Below are 20,972 nucleotides of genomic sequence, written 5' to 3' on the forward strand. Positions count from 1 at the left end.
AAGGTGGGTGGATCACTTGAGGTCAGGAGTTCGAGACCAGCCTGGCCAACATAGTGAAACCCCATCTCAACTAAAAAATACAAAAATTAGCTGGGCATGGTGGCACACGCCTTCCAGCTACTCAGGAGGCTAAGGCAGGAGAATTGCTTGAACCTGGGAGGTGGAGGCTGCATTTAGCCAAGATCATGCTACTGTACTCCAGTCTAGGCGACAGAGTGAGACTCTGTCTCAAAAAAATAATAAAGTAAAAACAGTAAGTCAAGCAAGAATGATGTCAGAGAGGATGGTAGACTAAAAAGCTACAGAAATCTGTTCCTCCACTAAGAAAACTATTAAACTGTCAAAAACTGTCTGAAGTAGCTATTTTGGAATTCTTGAGTCTAGTTAAACACTGGAAGCATCAAGGGAAGAGTTTGATAAAAAGGATGACAAATTTTGGTTAATGCCAGTCAATTTCCGCGTTTCTACTCAATAATAACTATTTTCCACACCCCATTATTGCAGGGAGCCATGGGAACTGCTGCCCATGTTCCTGTAATGAATTCCTGCTGCCAGGGTGGACAATAAGAATCTTTTTCTCCAAATATCAGGGTTATTGCTGATTTCTGCCTTTGAATGCTGAGGGGCAGACACAGAAGTAGGCTATCATTGCGTCAATCCTCATCAGCTGAAGTGGCTTCCAAAGGATTTAAATAAATAGTACGTGTTTTTCCTCGATTTGGGAAGCAGGCATTTAAGACAATTTTTGTTAAATAACTGGCTGACTGCAGAGATGACAGAACAGAGATTTCAATGACCATGCACAACAGTGAATAAAAACAGTTGGGAAAAATCATGACCAATTGACTCTGAACCACAACAACCAAGATTCGACAATCCCTGAAAAGCAAAAGAATTAAGTTACCAGAGTTACCACAACATAGTACTCATAATGTCCACTTCTAAAAAAAAAACACACACACACACAAGACATACAAAGTAAAGTATGATTCATTCACAGGAAAAAAAAGTAATCTGACAGAAACTATCCCTGAAGAGGCCCAGATATTAAAAATATGGGTCAAGAATGTTAAATCAGCAGTCTTAGGTATAACCAATGAGCTAAAGGAAACTAGACAAAAAGCTAAAGGAAACCCAAAACATAATAAATGAACAAAATTAGAATATCGATATAAAGGTAGAAATTGTAAAAAAGAACCAAGCAAAAATTCCAGAGCTGAAAAGTACAATGACTGAAATTTTAAAATAATTTAAAAAATTCACTGAAGAAGTTCAACAGCAGATTTGAGAAGTAAGAGATCAGAAAACTTGAAACTAAGACAACTGAAACAATCCAGACCAAGAAAAACAAAGAAAAAGAATGAAGACAAATAAACAGATTCTAAGAAACCTGTAGGACATGAGCAAACATACCAAGATACGCACTGTAGAAATCCAAGAAAGAGAAGAGAAAGAGAAGCAGAAAAATACACTTAAAGAAATAATGAACAACACTTTCCAAAATCTGGGGAAATACATAAATATATACATCCAAGAGGCTCAATGAACTCCAAAAGGGTAAACTTAGAGAGATCTACATTGAGACAAATTATAGTCAAGTTGACAAAATCCAAAGAGAGAATTTGAAAGCAGCAAGAATGAAACAACTCATCATTTACATAAGACCCTGAATAAAATTAATAACTAATTTTCTCTGAGAAACCATGGAGATCAGAAGGCAGTGGAATGGCATATTTAAATGTCTGAAAGAAAAAATAAAACTGCCAACCATGCATTCTATATATAGCAAAGCTGTCCTTCAAGAATGAAGGAAAAAAATAACACATTTTCAGATAACCAATAATTAAGGGATTTTATTACCAGTAGACATGTGCTACAAAAAATACTAAAGGAAACCTTTGAGGCTGAACTGAAAGGACACTAGAAAGCAATTCAGAACCCCCAAAATAAAGAATATTCATAAAGGTAACAATAGAGGTAAATATAAAACCCAGAATTACTGTATATGTCATATAATTTATAACTTCTCCTATTTATAGCTTTCTATATTTCTATTTATATATAATTTCATAGGCAAATGAATAAAAATTATAAATCTATGAGAGTGGTCATATAATGTATAAAGATGCAATCTGTGACAATCTTATGAAGCAGGAGGGATGAAGACATATAGGATCAAAATGTTTGCATAGTTATTGAAGCTATGTTGATATTATGAAATTATATTGTTACAAGTTCAAGATGCTAATTATAATTCTCAAGGTAACCACTAATAAAATTACTAAAAATATACAGAAAAAAAGGAAAAAATAAAAGAAAAAAAATAAAAGAAAAAAAAATAAAAGAAAAAAAAAGGAAAACAATACACTATAAAAAATCAATTAAATACAAAAAATGTCAGTAACAGACAACTTGAGAAATAAAGACGTATAAGATATGGAGAAAACACATGATTAAATGCCAAAAGTAAACCTTGTTTCAGTAATCACATTAAATAAAAAAGGATGAACCCATCCTATTAAAGGGCCGAGACTGACAAGTTGGCTAAAAACCAAAATAAATTAAAAAGAAAAACAAGACTCATCTATATGCTGTCTACAAGAGAGTTGCCTTAGATACAGGGACACAAAGAAGTTGAAAGTAAAAGGACTTAAAAAGATATTCCATACAAGCAGTAGTAACCAAAATAGTGTTGAGTGGCAATATTTTTGTCAGACAAAATAAACTAAGGTAAAAAATTTTACAAGAGACAAAGAAGGGCATTATGCATTGATAAAAATTTTGACATAGCAAAGTAATTATCAGTCATAAAATATATGTACTTACTAACACAGCCCCAAAATATATGAAGCAATAATTGCTATAATTTAAGGGAGAAACAAACGGTTCTATGAAAAGTTGGAGAATGAAATATTCCACTTTCAATATGAGATTAAACAACTAGACAGAATATCAATAAGGAAATCGAAAATTTGAACAACACTATAAACCAATTATCCCTAATGGGCATATACAGAATAACCTACCCAGCAAGAGCAGAATACTCATTCTTCTCAAGTGCACATGGAACATTCTTCAAAATAGACCATATGTTAGACCACAAAACCTAAAAAAATTAATACATTTGAAAAGTTTGAAGTCATAAAAAGAATCTTTTGCAGTTACAATGGAATGAAGTTAGAAATCGATAACTAGAAAAACCGGAAAAGTCACACATATGTAGAAATTTTAAAACCCACTCTTAAACAGCCAGTGGTCAAAGAAGAAATCACAAGGGACTCTAGAAAATACCTTGAGACAAATGAAGTAAAAATACAAATAGCACATTGATGGTATACAGCAAACATAGTTCTAAGAGGGAAATTTATAGCTGTGAACAGATAACTAAAAAGGAAGAAAGGTCTCAAATCGATAGCCTAACTGTACACTGTAAGGAACTAAAAAAAGTAAAGCAAAAATAAAAGTCATCTTTATGATTTGGAAGAGTAAAAGATTTACCTAAGAAGTCCCTAAATTTACTACTAATAAACGAAATTGTTTATATATTTAATTGCATTAAAATTCAGAACTTGTAATCATAAAAAGGACAGTACATGCTGACAAGCAAACACAGCAAAGGAAACCAGCCTACACTGCTGCTGTGAGGATAATTTGGTACACTTACATTAGTTTGGTGTCATTTCCTTCTTTCTTTTTGAGACAGAATCTCACTCTATTGCCCAGGCTGCAGTGCAGTGGTATGATCTTGACTCACCACAACTTTTGTCAGGTTCAAATGATTCTCACACCTCAGCCTCCCAGATAGCTGGGATTATAGGTGTGTGTCATCATGCCCAGCTAATTTTTGTATTTTTTTAATAGAGAGGGGGCTTCACCATGTTGGCCAAGGCTAGTCTCAAACTCTTGGCCTCAGGTGATCCGCCCACCTCGGCCTCCTAAAGTACTGGGATTGCAGAAGCCTGGCCTAGTGTCATTTCTTAAAGTTGACAAAAAGCATATCCTGGGGCCTAAAAATTCTATTCTAGGACAAGTGACAAGAATGTCATAGCAGCATACATTCCAAACTTGATAAAACCCTGGTGTCAACCAATAGTATAATAGATAAATTGGGGAAGAGTCATACAAAGGAGTACTATACAGAAACAAAAGTAACCAAATTATCAACAATTTGTCTCAGTTTTAAATTATCTTCTTTTGATATGTATAATATAGCATACCTATTCTGTGTGTGTTACTAAACAATACAAAATAAAAACGAAGAAAATTATGAGTAGTTAAGAATATAGCATAGCAGCAACATTTCTGGGAGAGGATGGGTTATGTTAGATTAATGACTATCATCTCTGTGTTTTCTGAAAGAATTTCCTGTTGAGATATAAAGGCCCCTCGGATCACTGGATTGGACTGAGCAGAGAGCAAGGCCAGCCATGGAAATGGATAAATGGTACTGAATGGACAAGACAGTAAGTTCTGAAAAATCTGGCAGTAATATTTGTATTTGAATTTACTTTGCATTAAATCTAAAGTATTCTCTGGTTACATGCTTTAAAATTTCTCATTTTAAGATTAATCATAAAAGAAGATGGTGCCAACTTGTATGTTGCAAAGGTTTCACAAGTTCCTTGAATGAATCCAACACCTGTCATGGTGAGGTAGACTGACTGTGAACTTGGCTCCAGGCTTCTCTATGTCATTTTCAAACACTTTCATTTCGAGCAAACCCTACAGTATCTTTAAGTCTGTTCCTGACCTCCACAACAAAATTAAATTGCACTTGTCCTCCTGATTTCACAGGGTTGATGTGAGGAACAGAGGTTTTGATGTATCAGAGAAAGATTATGAGTGACAGCAATTATACCTATTATTTAAAATAAGATGATAGTTTTAAAATTTGTAAATGGGTAAAGTTTGGCACTAGAAAATTTAATCTCAGTTGTGTATTTATAGGATCTTTAGATTACTAAAAATATTTGAGATAATGCTGGAAAAATTGGATTCACACAATTTCACTCAACGTTTGTCTGAGAGATGAGACAGTTTTGAAAAACTACTTTCTTATAATACATTCATCAATATTGGAAATATAACTTTATTTAATAAGAAGAGCCCCAGACTTGACATTGGCAGGTTTGAAATGAGTATTTTTCTCATTAGCTTTTGACCTTGGATAGGATGGTAAGTTTTAGAAATCAGAGAACACGTACATTTATACATTGCTGTATCTACACTGCCCAGTACATTGTGACTGCTTTATGAATATCTAGAATTAACTTTTATTTCCTATTTTACAATATGGAAGTAGTAAATTTTCTCTACCTAATTCTCAAAAATTTTTTTTGTTTGTTTGTATTTTTGAGAGACAGGGTTTCACTCTGTTACCCAGGGTGGAATGCAGTAGTGCCATCATAGCTCACTGCAGCCTTGACTTCCCTGGCTCAAGTGAGCCTCTCACCTCAGCCTCTTGAGTAGCTGGGACTACATGTGTGTGCCACCTTGCTTGGCTTTTTTTTTTTTTTCCAGAGATGGGGTCTCACTATGTTGCCTGGGATGATCTTGAACTCCTGAGCTCAAGCAATCCTCCCATCTCGGCCTCCCAAAATGTTGGAATTACTGGTGTGAGCCACCATGCCTGGCCTCTCAAAATATTTTATGGGTCAAATATATTGTTAACTAACCAGTTGTTGGAAACTGCTCATCACTTAAAGAAATGTGAAATATTATATGATTAAGGTCTAGCGTGTTTCAACAGTTAGCAAATCATATCATAGATGATAGTGATTCCAATGAGCAAAGAGGAGAAATTTATAATCCAAATGCTGACCTAAAATATCTGTGCCAAGTCATCTAAACTCAGCTAAATAGCACTGCAGTTCCAGTACTAAAACAAACAGGGAAGTCAGAGGAATAAAATCAAGCATGGTTTTTAGATATAGCTGCTGAGTCTTCAGTTATTTAAGGAAGCAAAATGTTGGGAAACGGTGTAAAAGAAAACAGGTATCAGACTTCTCCCATTAGCCAGCTAAGGCTTTGGATGTACTGGAAAGAATATTACACTTACAGACATGAAATAGGTTTGATTCAGGACTTTGCACTATTCCAGTAGTTGATTTATAACATCTCCTGCTAAGCAAAGCCCACTGACTAATTAGTCACCGCGACACAAGGAAAAACAACATTATTTTTAGAGGTTGAATTAATGTTAGTTTTCTCACTTTCTCATCTTTTTTCTCTCTGCTTTTGAAGACATGTTCAGTGACACACTGATTCTGCTTCTTCTCTTGCAGGTTTCCTATCCTGGGAGCAGGAGAGTGTGCCTATTTGAATGACAAAGGTGCCAGTAGTGCCAGGTACTACACAGAGAGGAAGTGGATTTGTTCTAAACCAGATACCTATGTCCAGATGGTACAGCAAAGCCCCAACTAATCTTTAGAAGCACATTGGAACTGATAACCCCATTTTCCCATTTTAGAATGAGCAACGAATTTATTTTTTTTAATTGTATTTATTTTTTGTTGTTGTTGAGATGGAGTCTCACTCTGTCACCCAGGCTGGAATCCAATGTCACTATTTCGGCTCACTGCAAGCTCTGTCTCCTGAGTTCACGCCATTCTCCTGCCTCAGCCTCCTGAGTACCTGGGACTACAGGTGCCCACCATCATGCCTTGCTAATTTTTTGTATTTTTAGTAGAGACAGGTTTCACCGTCTTAGCCAGGATGGTCTTGATCTCCTGACCTCGTGATCCACTGCCTCGGACTCCCAAAGTGCTGGGATTACAGGCGTGAGCCACTGCACCTGGCAAGAATTTATTTCTTATACTAACAGGTATATGAAAATGTACTCAATGTCACTAATAACTGGGAAAATACAAATAAAAATCATAAAATATTATGGGATAAAATGTGATGTTCTGATACATGTGTGCACTATGGAATGATTAAATCAAACTAATTAACATTTCATCATCTCACATACTTATCATATTCTGTGGTGAGAACATTTGAGATTTATTCTCTTGGCAATTTGGAAAGATCCAATACGCTATTATTAACTATAGTCACTATGCTGTGCAATAAATCTCAAAAGCTTGTTCCTCTTAACTGAAACCTACTACCCTGTGACATGTGGGGAACATCTCTCTGTTCCCCACCCCCAGTCCCTAATGGTTGAATACGCAATGGGGAAAAAATAGTTTTTTCAATGAATGGTGGTGGGAAAATTGTATATGCACATGCAGAAGAATAAAATTGGACCCCTATCTCATACCATATGTAAAAACCAACTGAAAACCGATTAAAGACTTAAAACTGTAAAACTACTAAAAGAAAACACGGGGGAAAGCTTCAAAACGTTGATCTGGGCAATAATTTTTGGATTTGTGCAGCAACAGTGAAAATCAACAAATGAAATTGCATAAAATAAAAAAAGTTTCTGCACAGCAAAGGAAACAATTAATGAAGTAAAGAGACAACTTACAGATTGGGAGAAGATATTTCCAAACTATTGTTGGGGCTCAGAAACGGATACCCTAAAATACAGTGATTTGACAGGTGGAACCAAAGAAGCCTCAAGGTGTCTGTGACCTCCTCCTCAACCCCTGTTTCTTAATCCTCTGTTTTCCCAGAGCACAGAAGGAAGTTGTTCTCTGAAGTTCCTTTATCTGCTTCAAGTTCAGACTCACCAAATAAGAAAACAGCTACTTCTGGTGCCTTCCATGGGTTTTCATTAACTGAAGTCACATTGCAGGAAAAAGAATGAAGTCTCTTAACACACCTGGATAGATTTTTCTCACAAACCATTGTCTTCTCTGCAAGCCCAATAGACTTTGTCCCAGGCCATTCGTGTGATCTTCACCCCATTAAGTTCTCCCCAAATTATTTACTATTCTCCTAAAATCATCCACACCTCTCCATCTCCCTTTCCTCTAAGAACAAGGGTATTTCACCATCTATACCCTATTGCTTGGTGGGGTGATGACTTTGTGATTCTCTCCATGCATTTTTACAGATTTGTTTGCCATTTATCCTATTAATCTACCTCTGTCAATTGATGTTTAGCAAAACTTCAGAGGGGGAGAAGTTTTACTTTGGGTCCTAACTGTATATTCAACAAGGGGTTAATATTCAAACTATATAAGGAACTCGAACAACTCAAAGCAAGAAAATAAATAAACCTGATTTAAAAATGGGCAAAGCACCCAAATAGACCTTTCTCAAAATAGGAAATACAAATGGCCTAATGCTACAGAAAAAAAAAAAATAAACCTCAATATCACTAATCATTTAGAGAAATGGAAATTAAAACCACAATTAGATAGCACCTCATACCTTTTAGAATGTTTGCATTCTCACCCATTCTGTTCTGAGGGAAAAATTATGTTTCATATTATCTTTTCAAATGCAAGAATCTGTTCATTCGGTTTCTCTTTTAAATCTTTCTCCAATGTAATTGCTTTGTTTGCAATTCAGTGTTTCCATATTAAGATGTCTAGGTGAAGACTAGGGATTAGGTAACTCCAGATGATACAGTAACTGGTGATCTGAAACCCCAGGTGGTTACTATCTTTGAGGTTCAAGGCCGTTGGTTGCCTAGATTTACACATTACTGTTCTCAGCAGAGCAGCTTAATAATGACCTTAACATTCAGAGTGGGAACAAATTCAGGCCTGAGATATTTCTCTGCAATGATTGGCAGCCCTTAGAGAAATTCCCATACCTTCAGCTTTGCCTTTAATGCAGAATTTTGAAAAATTTAAAAAGCTATATCTGGATTAATTTGGTTTGGTGGAAAGATCCCAGGGATGCTTTCCATGGGTAGTGTTCCCAGATTTAGCAAACAAAAATAGAGTATAACTAGGGTTATATTTAAATTTCAGATAAACTGCAAATCATCTTCTATGTAGTATATTCCATATTATATTTGGGACATACTGACAAAAGTTCTTTGCTTGGGAAAACTTTAGTCAGCCTTCTAAATCTTTGGCTAGTCCCATGTGTGGATTTCCTTATAAAATTCAGTTTTAGCAAATGAACTATCACTCTGGATATCTGATTAGGTTCCTCGTCCACCATCCTCCAGGTGATGCCTGTTCACCCTGACCTGTCTCCTGCAAGAATCCTGTTGGGTTACTTTAGCCAGAGTCCCCCTTATGCCTGATGTTCCTGTTAGCAATTTTCCATCCACTGACTCCCACACTGGTCCTTGGCTATAAACTTCCACTTAACCATGTTGTATTTTGAGTTGGCCCAGTATCTCTCCCTCACTGCAAAACCTCATTGCAGTGGTCCCTTTACCTATCCCGATGGTCCTAAATAAAGCCTTGCTAACAGTGCTTTAATAAGTATCATTGAATATTTTTAAAAAATAATATACTACAGAAAACCTTTTATCTGAAATTCATTTTTTTCTTTTTTTTTTTTTTTGAGTTGGAGTCTTGCTCTGTCACCCAGGCTGGAGTGCAGTGGCGCAATCTGGGCTTGCTGCAGCCACCATGTGCTGGCTTCAAGCAACTCTTCTGCTTCAGCCTCCCGAGTAGCTGGGCCTACAAGCGCGTGCCACCACACCCAGCTAATTAATTTCTTTTTTTTTTTTTTTTTTTTTTGTATTTTTAGTAAGGATGGGTTTCACCATGTTGGTCAGGATGGTTTTGATCTCCTGACCTCATGATCTGCCCACTTTGGGCTCCTAAAGTGCTGGGATTACAGGTGTGAGCCACCATGCCCGACCTGAAATTTAAATTTAAGTACACGACCTGTATTTTGTCTGGCAATGCTACCTGAAAACTGGTTTTACTCCCCTCATTCCCGGTCACCAACAATCAGGCCCTCATTTTGTCTCTTTTTGTTTAAATTTCGGAAACTGGGAGAAAAAAAACTCCAATAGACATCATTCCAGCCTTTAGTATCAGTAGGTGGCGCTGTGGAATACTGCCGTATTGCTGCTGGGCCTCCTATCAGGCTGGATCAGGAAAGCCATGTAAGCTTGGGGTAAATCCTTCAGCTCTTTTCCCTAGAGCACCAAATTATGTGATGCACAAAGCCTAGTACATATTAAGTACTAAGCACATTAAAACATTTGTTTTCCCTTTTTTATATGATTATCATTTAATTTTAAACAAATATAATTTGTTACATCTAAATATAATGTATTATATATTATATAAAATAATACACAGTGCATAACAATTGTATATTTATAAACTCTAATCCCAAATCTGCGAATTTGTTCTATATTCTGGAAGTATATAACCTAGGAGTGTTCTATAAGTACTTCTCCCTTTTCATTGGAATACACAATTTAATCAGCTGTAAAAAAAAAAAAGTCTTTTTTTTCTCATCAATAAATGAATTTTACTCAGGATTATCTCCAGCTGCTTAGCTGCAGCTGAATAAATTCCACAGGACTACAGTTCACTGTCAGTTGCACAATACCAGGAATGGGGGAAGAGTTGGAATTTGAGCCCAGATGCTGGCAGCACCTGGGTCTAGGGTCAAACAGGGGCACCCCGAAGGCTGTGACCTTTCTGTCATATTTGGCTTAAAAACCAAGCAATGACAATAAAGCATTATTTGTGTTGCTTCATATTTTCTAATTCTTAAAATCCATTTTCTCTAATTTATATCCCAAATAGAGAAACAGCTTTGCCCAAGCATTGGCTAGTATTTTTCAAGACTTGAAGAAAACAAACAACAACAACAAACAAAGCAAAAATATTCACAGATACAAGCAGATACAAGAGGCTCCTAATTCTCTCTTCCGCATTAACATACCAAGGTCATAGTTCGGAAATTACTACCCAGAACGTTTTATTATTACATAATAACCACTTTTTAAAATTAACATAGAGTGATGAAAAAGGGTTTGCTTTAAAACAACTATTTCAGTAAGACTGCTTCATATAAAATATTGGGCAAGACATTCTAATTTTTTTTATAATTTTTAAGAGTGCATTTCAAACAGTGCTATGGTATTACTGGATGCTTGGGATGAGGTTGGAGCCAACATTTCTCATTGCTGATTTCTATACCACTAAATATTTCCCTCAGTGGGCAAGTTATCGGCATATTTTGTGACTTTTAATTATTCTTAATGGAAAGACACTTCTGTATACACTGGAAATCTCAGAAAATTTCTTTTTTCCTTAAGCTTAATTAAAATGTTTGCTTTTCAGTAAAATTTGAAGCTTGAGTAATGTTCATGCCTGCTTTTCATTGAAGTAGAATGAAAAGGTTGTACAATAAAATATTATTTTCATGAAATTACTTCTAGTATAATTCTGAGTAAATACTCTGAAAGGCAGGGAACTGTAAATATATTACAGCTATCTCTCATTCTTCAGGGTGGGTCTCAATTATGCGAAAGATGATTGGCTTTCTGTTTTACGTAACAGTCAGTTTGAAAACACTTTAAAACTGTCAAGTGAAGTGTGATGGCTAATTTTACATGTCATCTTGACGGAGATAAGGTATACTCAGCAGGGAAAGCATTATCTCTGGATGTGTCTATGAGGGCTTTTCTGGAAGAGATTGGTGTTGGAATCACTAAGCTGTGTAAAGATGATCTACCTTCACCAATGTTGGCAGGCATCATCCAATTCATGCAGTCCCTGCCCAAACAGAGCAAAAAGTCAGGAAGGGTAAATTCATTCTCTTCTAAACCTAGGGCATTCATTTCTTCCTACTCTCAGACATTGGAGTTCCCCAGTTTCCCAGACCTTTGGCCTTACACTGAGAATTCTGCTTTGTTTGACTTAGGCATATTTTAATAATACTTCACGTGTTAGTCATGAAGACATTCCCTGGTTCTAAGGCTTTGGACTCAGACTGGATTACAACACTGGCTTTCCTTGTTCTCTAGCTTGCAGAAGACAATACTAGGAAGCTTGTACTTCCTACACAAATAAGAAGAGGAAACAAACTATCTGGTTTATAAACTATGTAACCAACCACAATTCACAAAGATTGCATAATTTCCTTGGCAGGAGGCCAAGATCTAAAGCCCAATATGATTGTGCTCCTCTTATCAGTTTTCTGTAAACACAAGAGTATAGAACTAAAATAGAGCTTTGTTAAAATAACGTTGATTCATTTGTACGAAATATCAGATCACAGAAAAAAAACATGTTTTTATAAAATATGAGCTCTGTCACATTGGCTTATGGGAAAATTAGGCTGTTTTTTCCAAATAACAAAAAGCCGCACGCAGCAAGCTGCCAGTGCTCCTGCAACACTTCTAACCAGAAAGCCTTATCTGACTTTTATGAAGTTCAGTATAATGCCCAAACTGCATATTTCAAACTCCTGCCATCAGATTCACCTGAGAAGACAAAAGATACATTGCCTCTGAACCTACAGTCCCAGAGCGCCCGACGTGAACTTGCTTACATCCAAGGCGGAGCAGCTTCTTATGTAGTGAATTCCCAAAGCATTGCTGAAATTATGAACAGTGCCCTGCTTCATACTGACAAGTGAAACCTTTATCTCTGATTGCCCAAAAATGTCTAATGAAGCTATAGCATCACTACAAGTTGGAATAGACACTTAATCCAGATTAAAAAGATATAGATAAAAATGAACTGAGTTCAAAGTCAAAAGATAAGAATAAATATGCCCCCCTCACTCCAAAAAAAGATCCTGACTAAATCCTTGGCAATGATATTAGAGATTCCTCGCAAAACTCCAAGGAATAAAACAAGAAACCATAAAGACAGGTAGAGATCCACACATTATAGTAAATCCCCCTTCCAACACTGTTTCTGATAGGGAAGTTAATGGTGAAACGACCCCTGCTGGCTGAGAACTGCAAATTCAGCAGGGCATATTTGAGAAGCTCTAAACGGACACAAACAGTTTCTGAAATGCCTTTTCAGTCCCAAAGTTGATTCCAAGCTTCAGGCTGAGGTCCCAAAAAGGAAAACCAGGTCTGAGGGATCCAAGGACAGGCAACAGACACAGCATAAATGGGCAGAACTAATTTCTGCCAATTGAAACCTCCACCCCATGGAAGGAGGCCATGCTTCGTGGCATAAACAGGCCCAGGGAACTCAAAGTTTGCCAACAGCAGGGAGAAAAGTAGACGTAGGTGAGGGCAGCTAATTCCTAGTCTCCAGATTTTCTCTACTTCATAGGTACCTACTGCATTGGCACCTATGTCACTTGCCAAGGTCACTGGGGCTTAGGGACAAGAGGTGGAAAGTGAAGGGGGACACTCACTTTCTCTCTCCATTACACCCTGAGTATTCGCTGAAAGAAGACAATGATGGACTCCTCTATTCCCTGTCTTTCAGAATGGGCAACCAGTTCTCTTCACCACCTCCAACTTATACTCCTCTGGAGTGTATCCTGCAGTTGGGACTGTTCTGACCCTCATAATCTGGAGGAAAAACACCTCATAGCCCTATGCACAAAGGTTTGGCCAAATTGTGATTTACAGGAAGGACTGAGTTGGCCTCAGGAAGGAATCATTCATTTCAATACCACTTGGCAGCTGGAAGTTTTCTGCAGACATGAGGACAGATGCTCTGAGGCCACGTATATGCAGGCTTTCTCTACCTTGCAAGGCAATCCAGACCTTTGCTAAGGATAGATCCAGCCCTCGTGTTTGCCATCTCAGGGAAGGCTGCAAGGGGCAAGCCTAGAGAATTAAAGATAGGAGTCCCAGAGGCACCTCCAACAGAGAAGCCAGCTCCCTTTAGCCCTGCTCTTCCAGGTCCACCCCAACCTCCCTATCCAGCTTCAGCCTCTCACTTGCTCCCTCCTAGAAATCCTCACCCTAAACAAGCCCCAGTCTCACTCCTGCCCCTCCAACAGATGCCCAGTGAATTTGAGCCCAGTAAGGTCAAGGTCTCCTTCTTCCTACAAATTAAGGAGGATATTGACAAGTTTTCAGATGATCCTTACAGATACATAGAGGCTCTCCAGAATCTCACCCTAATATTTGAACTCCCTTGAAAAGACGATATGTTACTTTTGAATCAGACCCTGATGGACACTGAGAAACAATCCACTCTGCAAGCAGCAGAGAGATTTAGGAATGAGCTTTGTATCCCATATAGCATCAGGGAAGGGGATGAATATTATCCAACTGGAAGAGAAGCAGTACCGGTGAATGACCCTAAATGGCATCCCGATGATGAGATGGAAGATTGGAGGAGGACACACTTTCAGGTATGCACAATGGAAGGCTAGTATAAATTTATTACTCAGGCAGCGCCTGATATCAGGAGGAAGTTGCAGAAATGAGCCCTGGGACCAGATAGTACATTAGAGAACCTCCTGAAAGTGGCTACCTCGGTCTTTAATAATAGAGATAGGGAGGCCCAGGAAGGAGAGAGCAAATACACAAAAGAAGCAAAAGCTTTAAAGGCCACGATGCAACCCGACAAACCCTAGAATTCCCAGGATACACCTGTTAGTTGCTAAAGATGTGGCAAGAGCAGTTACCTCTCTTCTAAAGTTTATTTGCCCCTGTACAAGGTTTCCTTTCTTTCAACAGTGTGAAACAGCTTGGGGTACAATGTTATTGTTAGTATATTTTTCTTCTTATCTCTGTAATATTTGGCACTAAATTCTTTCCTTTAATAATATACATGTTTAACCCTTGCATACTTAACCTTATAAAACTTGTGTTTTCTCTCATGCCCAGAAGTCATCAAACTTCATATGTTCAGGCAACCAGAGCATCAGATGATGGTTCCGCTTTACTAGGAATCCCTAGGTAGACCTCTCGGAAGCCTCTGACAGCCATTTACCCCAAAACAATGCCCCCTGTCAGCAGGAAGCAGCTAAGACCAGTCATTGTCCATATTCTAATGGCAGTTAGATACACCTCTTCAGAGAGGGGAAATAACATGGGAGTGCTCGGAAAGAGAGAACGTGGTCCCTTTAAATGATATGGAAGAGGGGAAGAGAAGTGCTGGGTAGAGGAGGGTGTGGACCCTGGCTAGGGCTCCACACCCCTGGACCTAATTGAGGACAGGCATTTCCTGCCCAAATGTTGCAATTCCCAAGACCACCCTGACCTGTCATGCCCCTATCTTGTGCCTATAAAAACCTGAGACCCTAGCAAGGCAGACACAGAAGCAACTGGACATTGAGAGGAGCACATCAGCGCAGGAACACACAGGCGGAGGTACACATAGGTAGCTGGACATTGATAGAAGCACATCAGCGGAGGAACACACAGGCGGAGGAACACATAGGTAGCTGGACATTGAGAGGAACACATCAGCGGAGGAACACACAGGCAGAGGAACACATAGGTTGCTGGAAATTGAGAGGAACACACTGGCAGGCACCAGCATGCTGGTAGGCCACTGACTGACAGAACAATGCAGAGTGTGGCTGGGGTAGCTGGAGGAGAGCCTGGGCCGCTAAGCAGCCTGACTCCAGGGGAAAACCATCTCCCTTCTACCTCTCCCATCTGCTGGGAGCTATTTCCACTCAATAAAACCTTGCACTCATTCTCCAAGCCCACATGTGATCTGATTCTTCTGGTATACCAAGACAAGAACCTCAGGATACAGAAAGCCCACTGTCCTTGTGATAAGGTAGGCGTCTAATTGAGTTGACTAACACAAGGCACCTAGAGCAGCTAAACGAAAAGAACAAAACTAGAAGAGAACACTGTAACACATGACTACTGGGGCTTCAGCTGCAAACATTCACCCCTAGACGGTTCTGTGGCATTGGCGCCCCACAGCCTGCCCGCCTGTAAGCTCCCCTAGAGGTTTGAGCAGTGGGGCACTGAAGAAGCCAGCCACACCCCTATCTCACACCCTGTAAGGGGATAAGGGAACTTTTCCCTTTTCACATTCAAGCCAGAACTGTTAAGAGAAACAATGGGTAATTTCCTGGCTTAATCTGGGTTCTAGAAAAGGTTGGTGTTCTGTTTCTACCTTCAGAATTGCGTTGGCTACTTAATCTAAAAGCTTTGGTCAAACGAGATGATTGTGGAGTTAACTGCTCTTCATTAAAGCTACTTAGAGCTTTTCCACTTCATATAAGAAACCCACCTATTGGGTATTATACTCAATTATACCTGGATGACAAAGTAATTTGTGCATCAAACTCCTATGATATGCAATTTACCCATGTAGCCAACCTGCACATGTACCCTTGGAACCTAAAATAAAAGTTGGGAAAAAAATGTTTAAACCACACATTTTATGTGATGATAATGTTAATTAATTACAGATGTTTGATAACTTAAGCATCAAATGCCTAATTATATATTTTTTCTTCTTAAAAGTAATATGAAAACATCAAAGATCTGGAAACTGGAAAATAGAAGACAAATGTAAAATTTGATCAAAACATAAGTACTATGGCTATTTCTTGACATTCATACACATATTTTATATAGGCTTTAATTACCTAGCTAAAACAAATTAATAATGTTGATTTTAATTTTTTTGTTAGTGACTATTTTCTTGAAATGAGGAGAAAATGATTTCCCTTTGGTATCAACATTGAGACCATAAGCAAGAAATTATAATTAGGAATTTGAAGGGCTTTCTTCAGTCAAACAATTAGGATATAGCCTCAAGCAAACTCAAACTTTTTTTCTATAAAAAAGTTAAAGGTAATTTATTTGATCGTTATGAAAGAGAAAAATAAATGAACAGAAAAGGAGGGTAGCCTGGTGAGAAAGTAAGAATAAATATAAAATTTGACTGGTGGTCAATGAATATTTTCTAGGGAAAAAGGAATCTTGACCAAGGAATTACATCATCACAATTTCATTTGTAAGTCTTTTCATACATGGAAACTGAGGGATTTGTACATTGAGGCAGAGCAAGATTGTCTCAGTTCTTTTTTATTTTGGTTGATGACAGGAAGAGAATTTACAGCAAAGGAGAATCTGTACTTTTGTTTTTTATGATGGTATTTCAGTGTGAATCAATACAGTTACATTTGATGTGTTTCTGAGTCTTATTTTTTAGTTTGCATAAGTTAGAATCCCTGAGCAAAAAACAACACTTCCATATCTTCACATGGATGGGCCAGATTCTTGCTGTGGGTATCTGTAACCCATAGCCCCTGGGTTTTTGGGTACACACAGTGAAAAAGTAGCCCTTTGTAACTGTTGCTCCTTGAATTCTTACTGTTTTAAAAAAGTTCCAGGAAGAAACTGAGCCCAAGAGATTGGATCCAGAGATATCTGAGTTGGAGACAAACTGTAGCTAACTCATTGTTACCGCAATAAAAGCCATCCCAGGGAGGGGCTTACTTGCTATTTTCTATACATGCAATGTATATGGAAGCATGATCAGTGACTGCACTTGTGCTCCCTTTACTCCATCTCTGCATACAATGACTCAGCTCATCAGCCCAATAAAAGCCTGGTTTTCGCTTTTGTTCGCGGTGGCACTGCTTTGGGAACTATTACCGATGCCCTCCTTATTTGCGGCAAGTAATGAAATCCTTAGGTTAAATCTTTCTTGGTTTTGGTCCTTGGACTCTCTGTCACTTGCCAAGCCACTGAACCAACATGTTGTGTAGGTAACATATCCTGTTCAGTTGAAATCAATCATCCCTTAACGTGAGAAGCAAACACCACTCCTGACGTCTAGGAAACAGCATAGTACTAACAGCTAGCCTTTGATGTTACTAGGTTCTGATGTGGCAGTCACAGTTAGACCTTGGGGTTTTCCTGCTGAATATGAGGAATATCACAGAGCACAACGTCAGCCAAGGTCATTCTGTGACAGTAATAAAGTGATGCAAAGAACACTTCTCAAAAACAAAAACAAAACAAAAATCAAGACCATCTCATAATTGTATCTAATCACAACAAAACAGTCATGAAACCCACAAAAATGCCAAATGCCATCTCCTGTCTCATGATCTCTATCCCTGCTAACATGACTGATGCTGCTTTTTTTTTACAAATTACAGCTATAGTCTCACTTTATTTTTAATTGCCTTAAGATGCATTGAGTTAAATATGGTTAACTGTTCAAAAACCAATTAGTTGAATTTCTTGTATTCATCTGGAGGAAATCTGTTATTTTTATTCTACATCAGCACTGTCCAATCAACTATCTGAAGTGATGAAAATGTTCTATATCAGTGCACCCAAAACTGTAGCCATTAGCTACATGTGGCTATTGAACAATTTAAATGTGGCTAGATTTTTGGTTGTATTTAATTGTAATGAATTTAAATTTATATAGCCACTTGTGATTGATTGGCGCAGACATTGCTGGACTGAACAAAGGAGGATAAATGTGTCAATAAAGACAAAGACAAAAGAGTATATTTGGACGAAAGGGTCAGTAGTCTCCTTGCTTCTGAGCCTCTAGAGCCCTTCATATTTATTGAGTGAAGGAGATAGGGAGAAGGAGGTGGTTGTCAGTCAGCTGCTTGACTTAGTACAGGCCTGCATGACTGCATTCTTTGAACAGTAGTCGCCAGATGTTCCAGCAGATAACCTCAAGGAGCACGGTGCCAGGGAGTGACTGCCTTGAGCACCGTGGAGTGACTGCCCTCAGCATACCTTCTGGCAGCAGGAGCAGAAGTGAGTTTCCCCACGTTCTGCATTCCTGATCAACAGTTTGCTATTTGATCATACAGCCTCCAGTGGAATGCTGAGTCTGTCATGACCCTTAGGTTTTTGGCTCCCTACAATTGATGGCTACTATATGGGGCCGAGTAACTCTGTAGGTCTGGTTTGGATCTAGTCATTACAGCACTTAGAGAACAATTGTTTCATGATAAAATTCCTTATGAGGAATGGGGTGGCAAAAGCAATACAAACTTCAAAATGAGCTCTTGATTACTGCTTGTGAAAAGTTGGTACATTTATAGATTATAGACATTAATCAGATATTTGTTTGCTATGATTACACAAATTAGCACCTACTCACAGCATAAGTCAAGGATTGATTTCAAAAGACCTGATGCTTTGGAAATCAGTTAGAAGAAATCGTGTTGGGGATGCAGTAAATTAGTAAAAAATTAGATACCATGTCTATAAAGTGCCCAGCAGGCTGGCAGATACTTGGTAGACACTCAAATCTACAAATCTATCTATAAATAAACAGTAGCTTCAAAAAGCAAGCAAGCAAACAGACAAACAAACAAAAACAAAACTAAAACAAAAAACAAATATCTGTGCTTCTACTCACCCCTAGGACCAAACTAGAAGCCCAGAGTTTGGTTGGTCTATTTGGATTTTGGAGAACACAGGCTCTACAGCTGGCCTGCTCCTTTCCATAAGACTACCTGAAAGAAAGCAGTGTACAAGTGGGAACCTAAACAAAGGCGGGTCTTATCTAAATTGCAAAAACAGGTAGCTTTCTCAATGCCTGTGGACCTTTATCATCTCAACTCAAATAGGATTTTAGAAGTGTCTGTCACTCCCACGAATGCAGACCGGAGCTTATGGCAACAGCTCCTAAGTGCCTCCCAGTGGTTACCTTGGGGATTTCGGACCAGAAAATTTCTGAATGGGGCCACCTGGCACACACCATTTGGGAGACAATCATTAGCTGCTATTGGGTATTAACTGAGACTGACTTAATGACTAAAGGACATAAAGTAATCATGAAATCTGAGATAGCTGTAATGTCTTGGGCGATGTCAGAGACAGGGTCTAACAAGGAAGGCAGTGCTCAGAAGGGCTTGACAATAAAATGGAAATGTACACAGGAGCATGCAAGCAGGGGGAACGCAAGGAGGCACCCCCCATATTCATGAACAGGTGGCCTCCTTTCCCCCAGGACTGACTTGGGAAGCATCTGAGTTGCTGCTGAAACCTATTGCCATGTAGACATGTGCCCTATGAGCAACTCTTAGTCAACTAATAAAGATCTGCTTGGGTTAGGCATGGCAGCTCCAATGTGAATGGATGGTTTCCTGTTGGAAACTTACCACACATTAAGGCCAATGGATGGAAAGACTCTGAAGAACATTAAGAATGAATCGCCCTAATGTGCTGAATTTCATGCTGTTTTTCTAGCAGTAAAGAAGTGAACAATAATAAAACTCCTATGTTTAGATTTTTACTAACTCATAGGCGGTAGCCAGTGGCCTGGCCCTATAGTCAGGTAGGTGGGTGATGGGAAACTGGACCCTTAAAGCATGTTCATAAGGGATGCCACCCTATGGAAATGACTCTGGGAATTTAGGAGTGCATGAAAGTGGGACATGTCAATGTCCATCATAACAACACTCATTCAGGTGCGGAAGGTGATTGGAAGCATCAAGTAGATCTTTTGGTGTGCAGCCTTGAGGTGGCCACTTATATCTATAAAATGATTGGAAAGGGTGAAGGGACTGTAGCAATTTAGAGATGGACCAGATCTGGACATTCCTATTGCACTCTCTAAGGCAGAAAATGCCAACAAGAATTGCTCTGCTTGCCAACATGGGAGATAGAGACTTCCGGTGGCTGTAGAGAAGATTCCAGGGTGTGTGTGTATGTGTGGGGAGTCTCCAATATCGCTGGACCAATGCCAGTAGCCCCAAGGAGCTCTAAATAATTTCCAACTGGAATAGATACTCTGGACTGAGCTTTCATACCAAAATATTAAGCTTGCTCGCTCTTTCTTTTTCTTTCTTCCTCTTCCTTTCCTTTCCTTTCCTTTCCTTTCCTTTCCTTTCCTTTCCTTTCCTTCCTCCCCTTCCCTTCCCTTCCCTTCCCTCCCCTCCCCTCCCCTCCCCTCCCCTCCCCTCCCCTCCCCTCCCTTCCCTTCCCTTCCCTAACAGAGTGTCGCTCTGTCACCAGGCTGGAGTGCAGTGGCACGATCTTGGCTCACTGCATCCTCTGCTTCCCGGCTTCAAGCAATTCTCCTGCGTCAGCCTCCTGTGAGTAGCTGAGATTACAGGTGCGCACCACCACGTTCTGCTAATTTTTGTATTTTTAGTAGAGATGGGGTTTCACCATGTTGGCCAGGATGGTCTCGATTTCTTGACCTCATGATCCACCTGCCTCAGCCTCCCAAAGTGCTGGGATTACAGGCATGAGCCAT

At 38.9% G+C, this 20,972-nt stretch overlaps 1 protein-coding gene across 3 annotated transcripts in view; it reads left to right on the plus strand.

The window, feature by feature from the left end:
- LOC105499906 (C-type lectin domain family 2 member D) overlaps positions 1-9,391 on the plus strand; it is a 28,386-nt gene extending 18,995 nt beyond the window's left edge. For 2 of the 3 annotated variants that reach the window (XM_011772770.2, XM_011772772.2), the window contains 2 exons: positions 4,360-4,463; positions 6,285-9,391. In XM_011772770.2, coding sequence (XP_011771072.2) covers positions 4,360-4,463; positions 6,285-6,423 — 243 coding nt within the window. In that variant the 3' untranslated portion in view covers positions 6,424-9,391. The remainder of the gene's footprint in view (positions 1-4,359; positions 4,464-6,284) is intronic. The other variant, XM_011772766.3, reaches the window with a different exon arrangement.
- Positions 9,392-20,972: the final 11,581 nt, after the last annotated feature.

Source organism: Macaca nemestrina, chromosome 10 (genome assembly GCF_043159975.1).
Source record: "Macaca nemestrina isolate mMacNem1 chromosome 10, mMacNem.hap1, whole genome shotgun sequence".
NCBI lineage: Eukaryota > Metazoa > Chordata > Mammalia > Primates > Cercopithecidae > Macaca > Macaca nemestrina.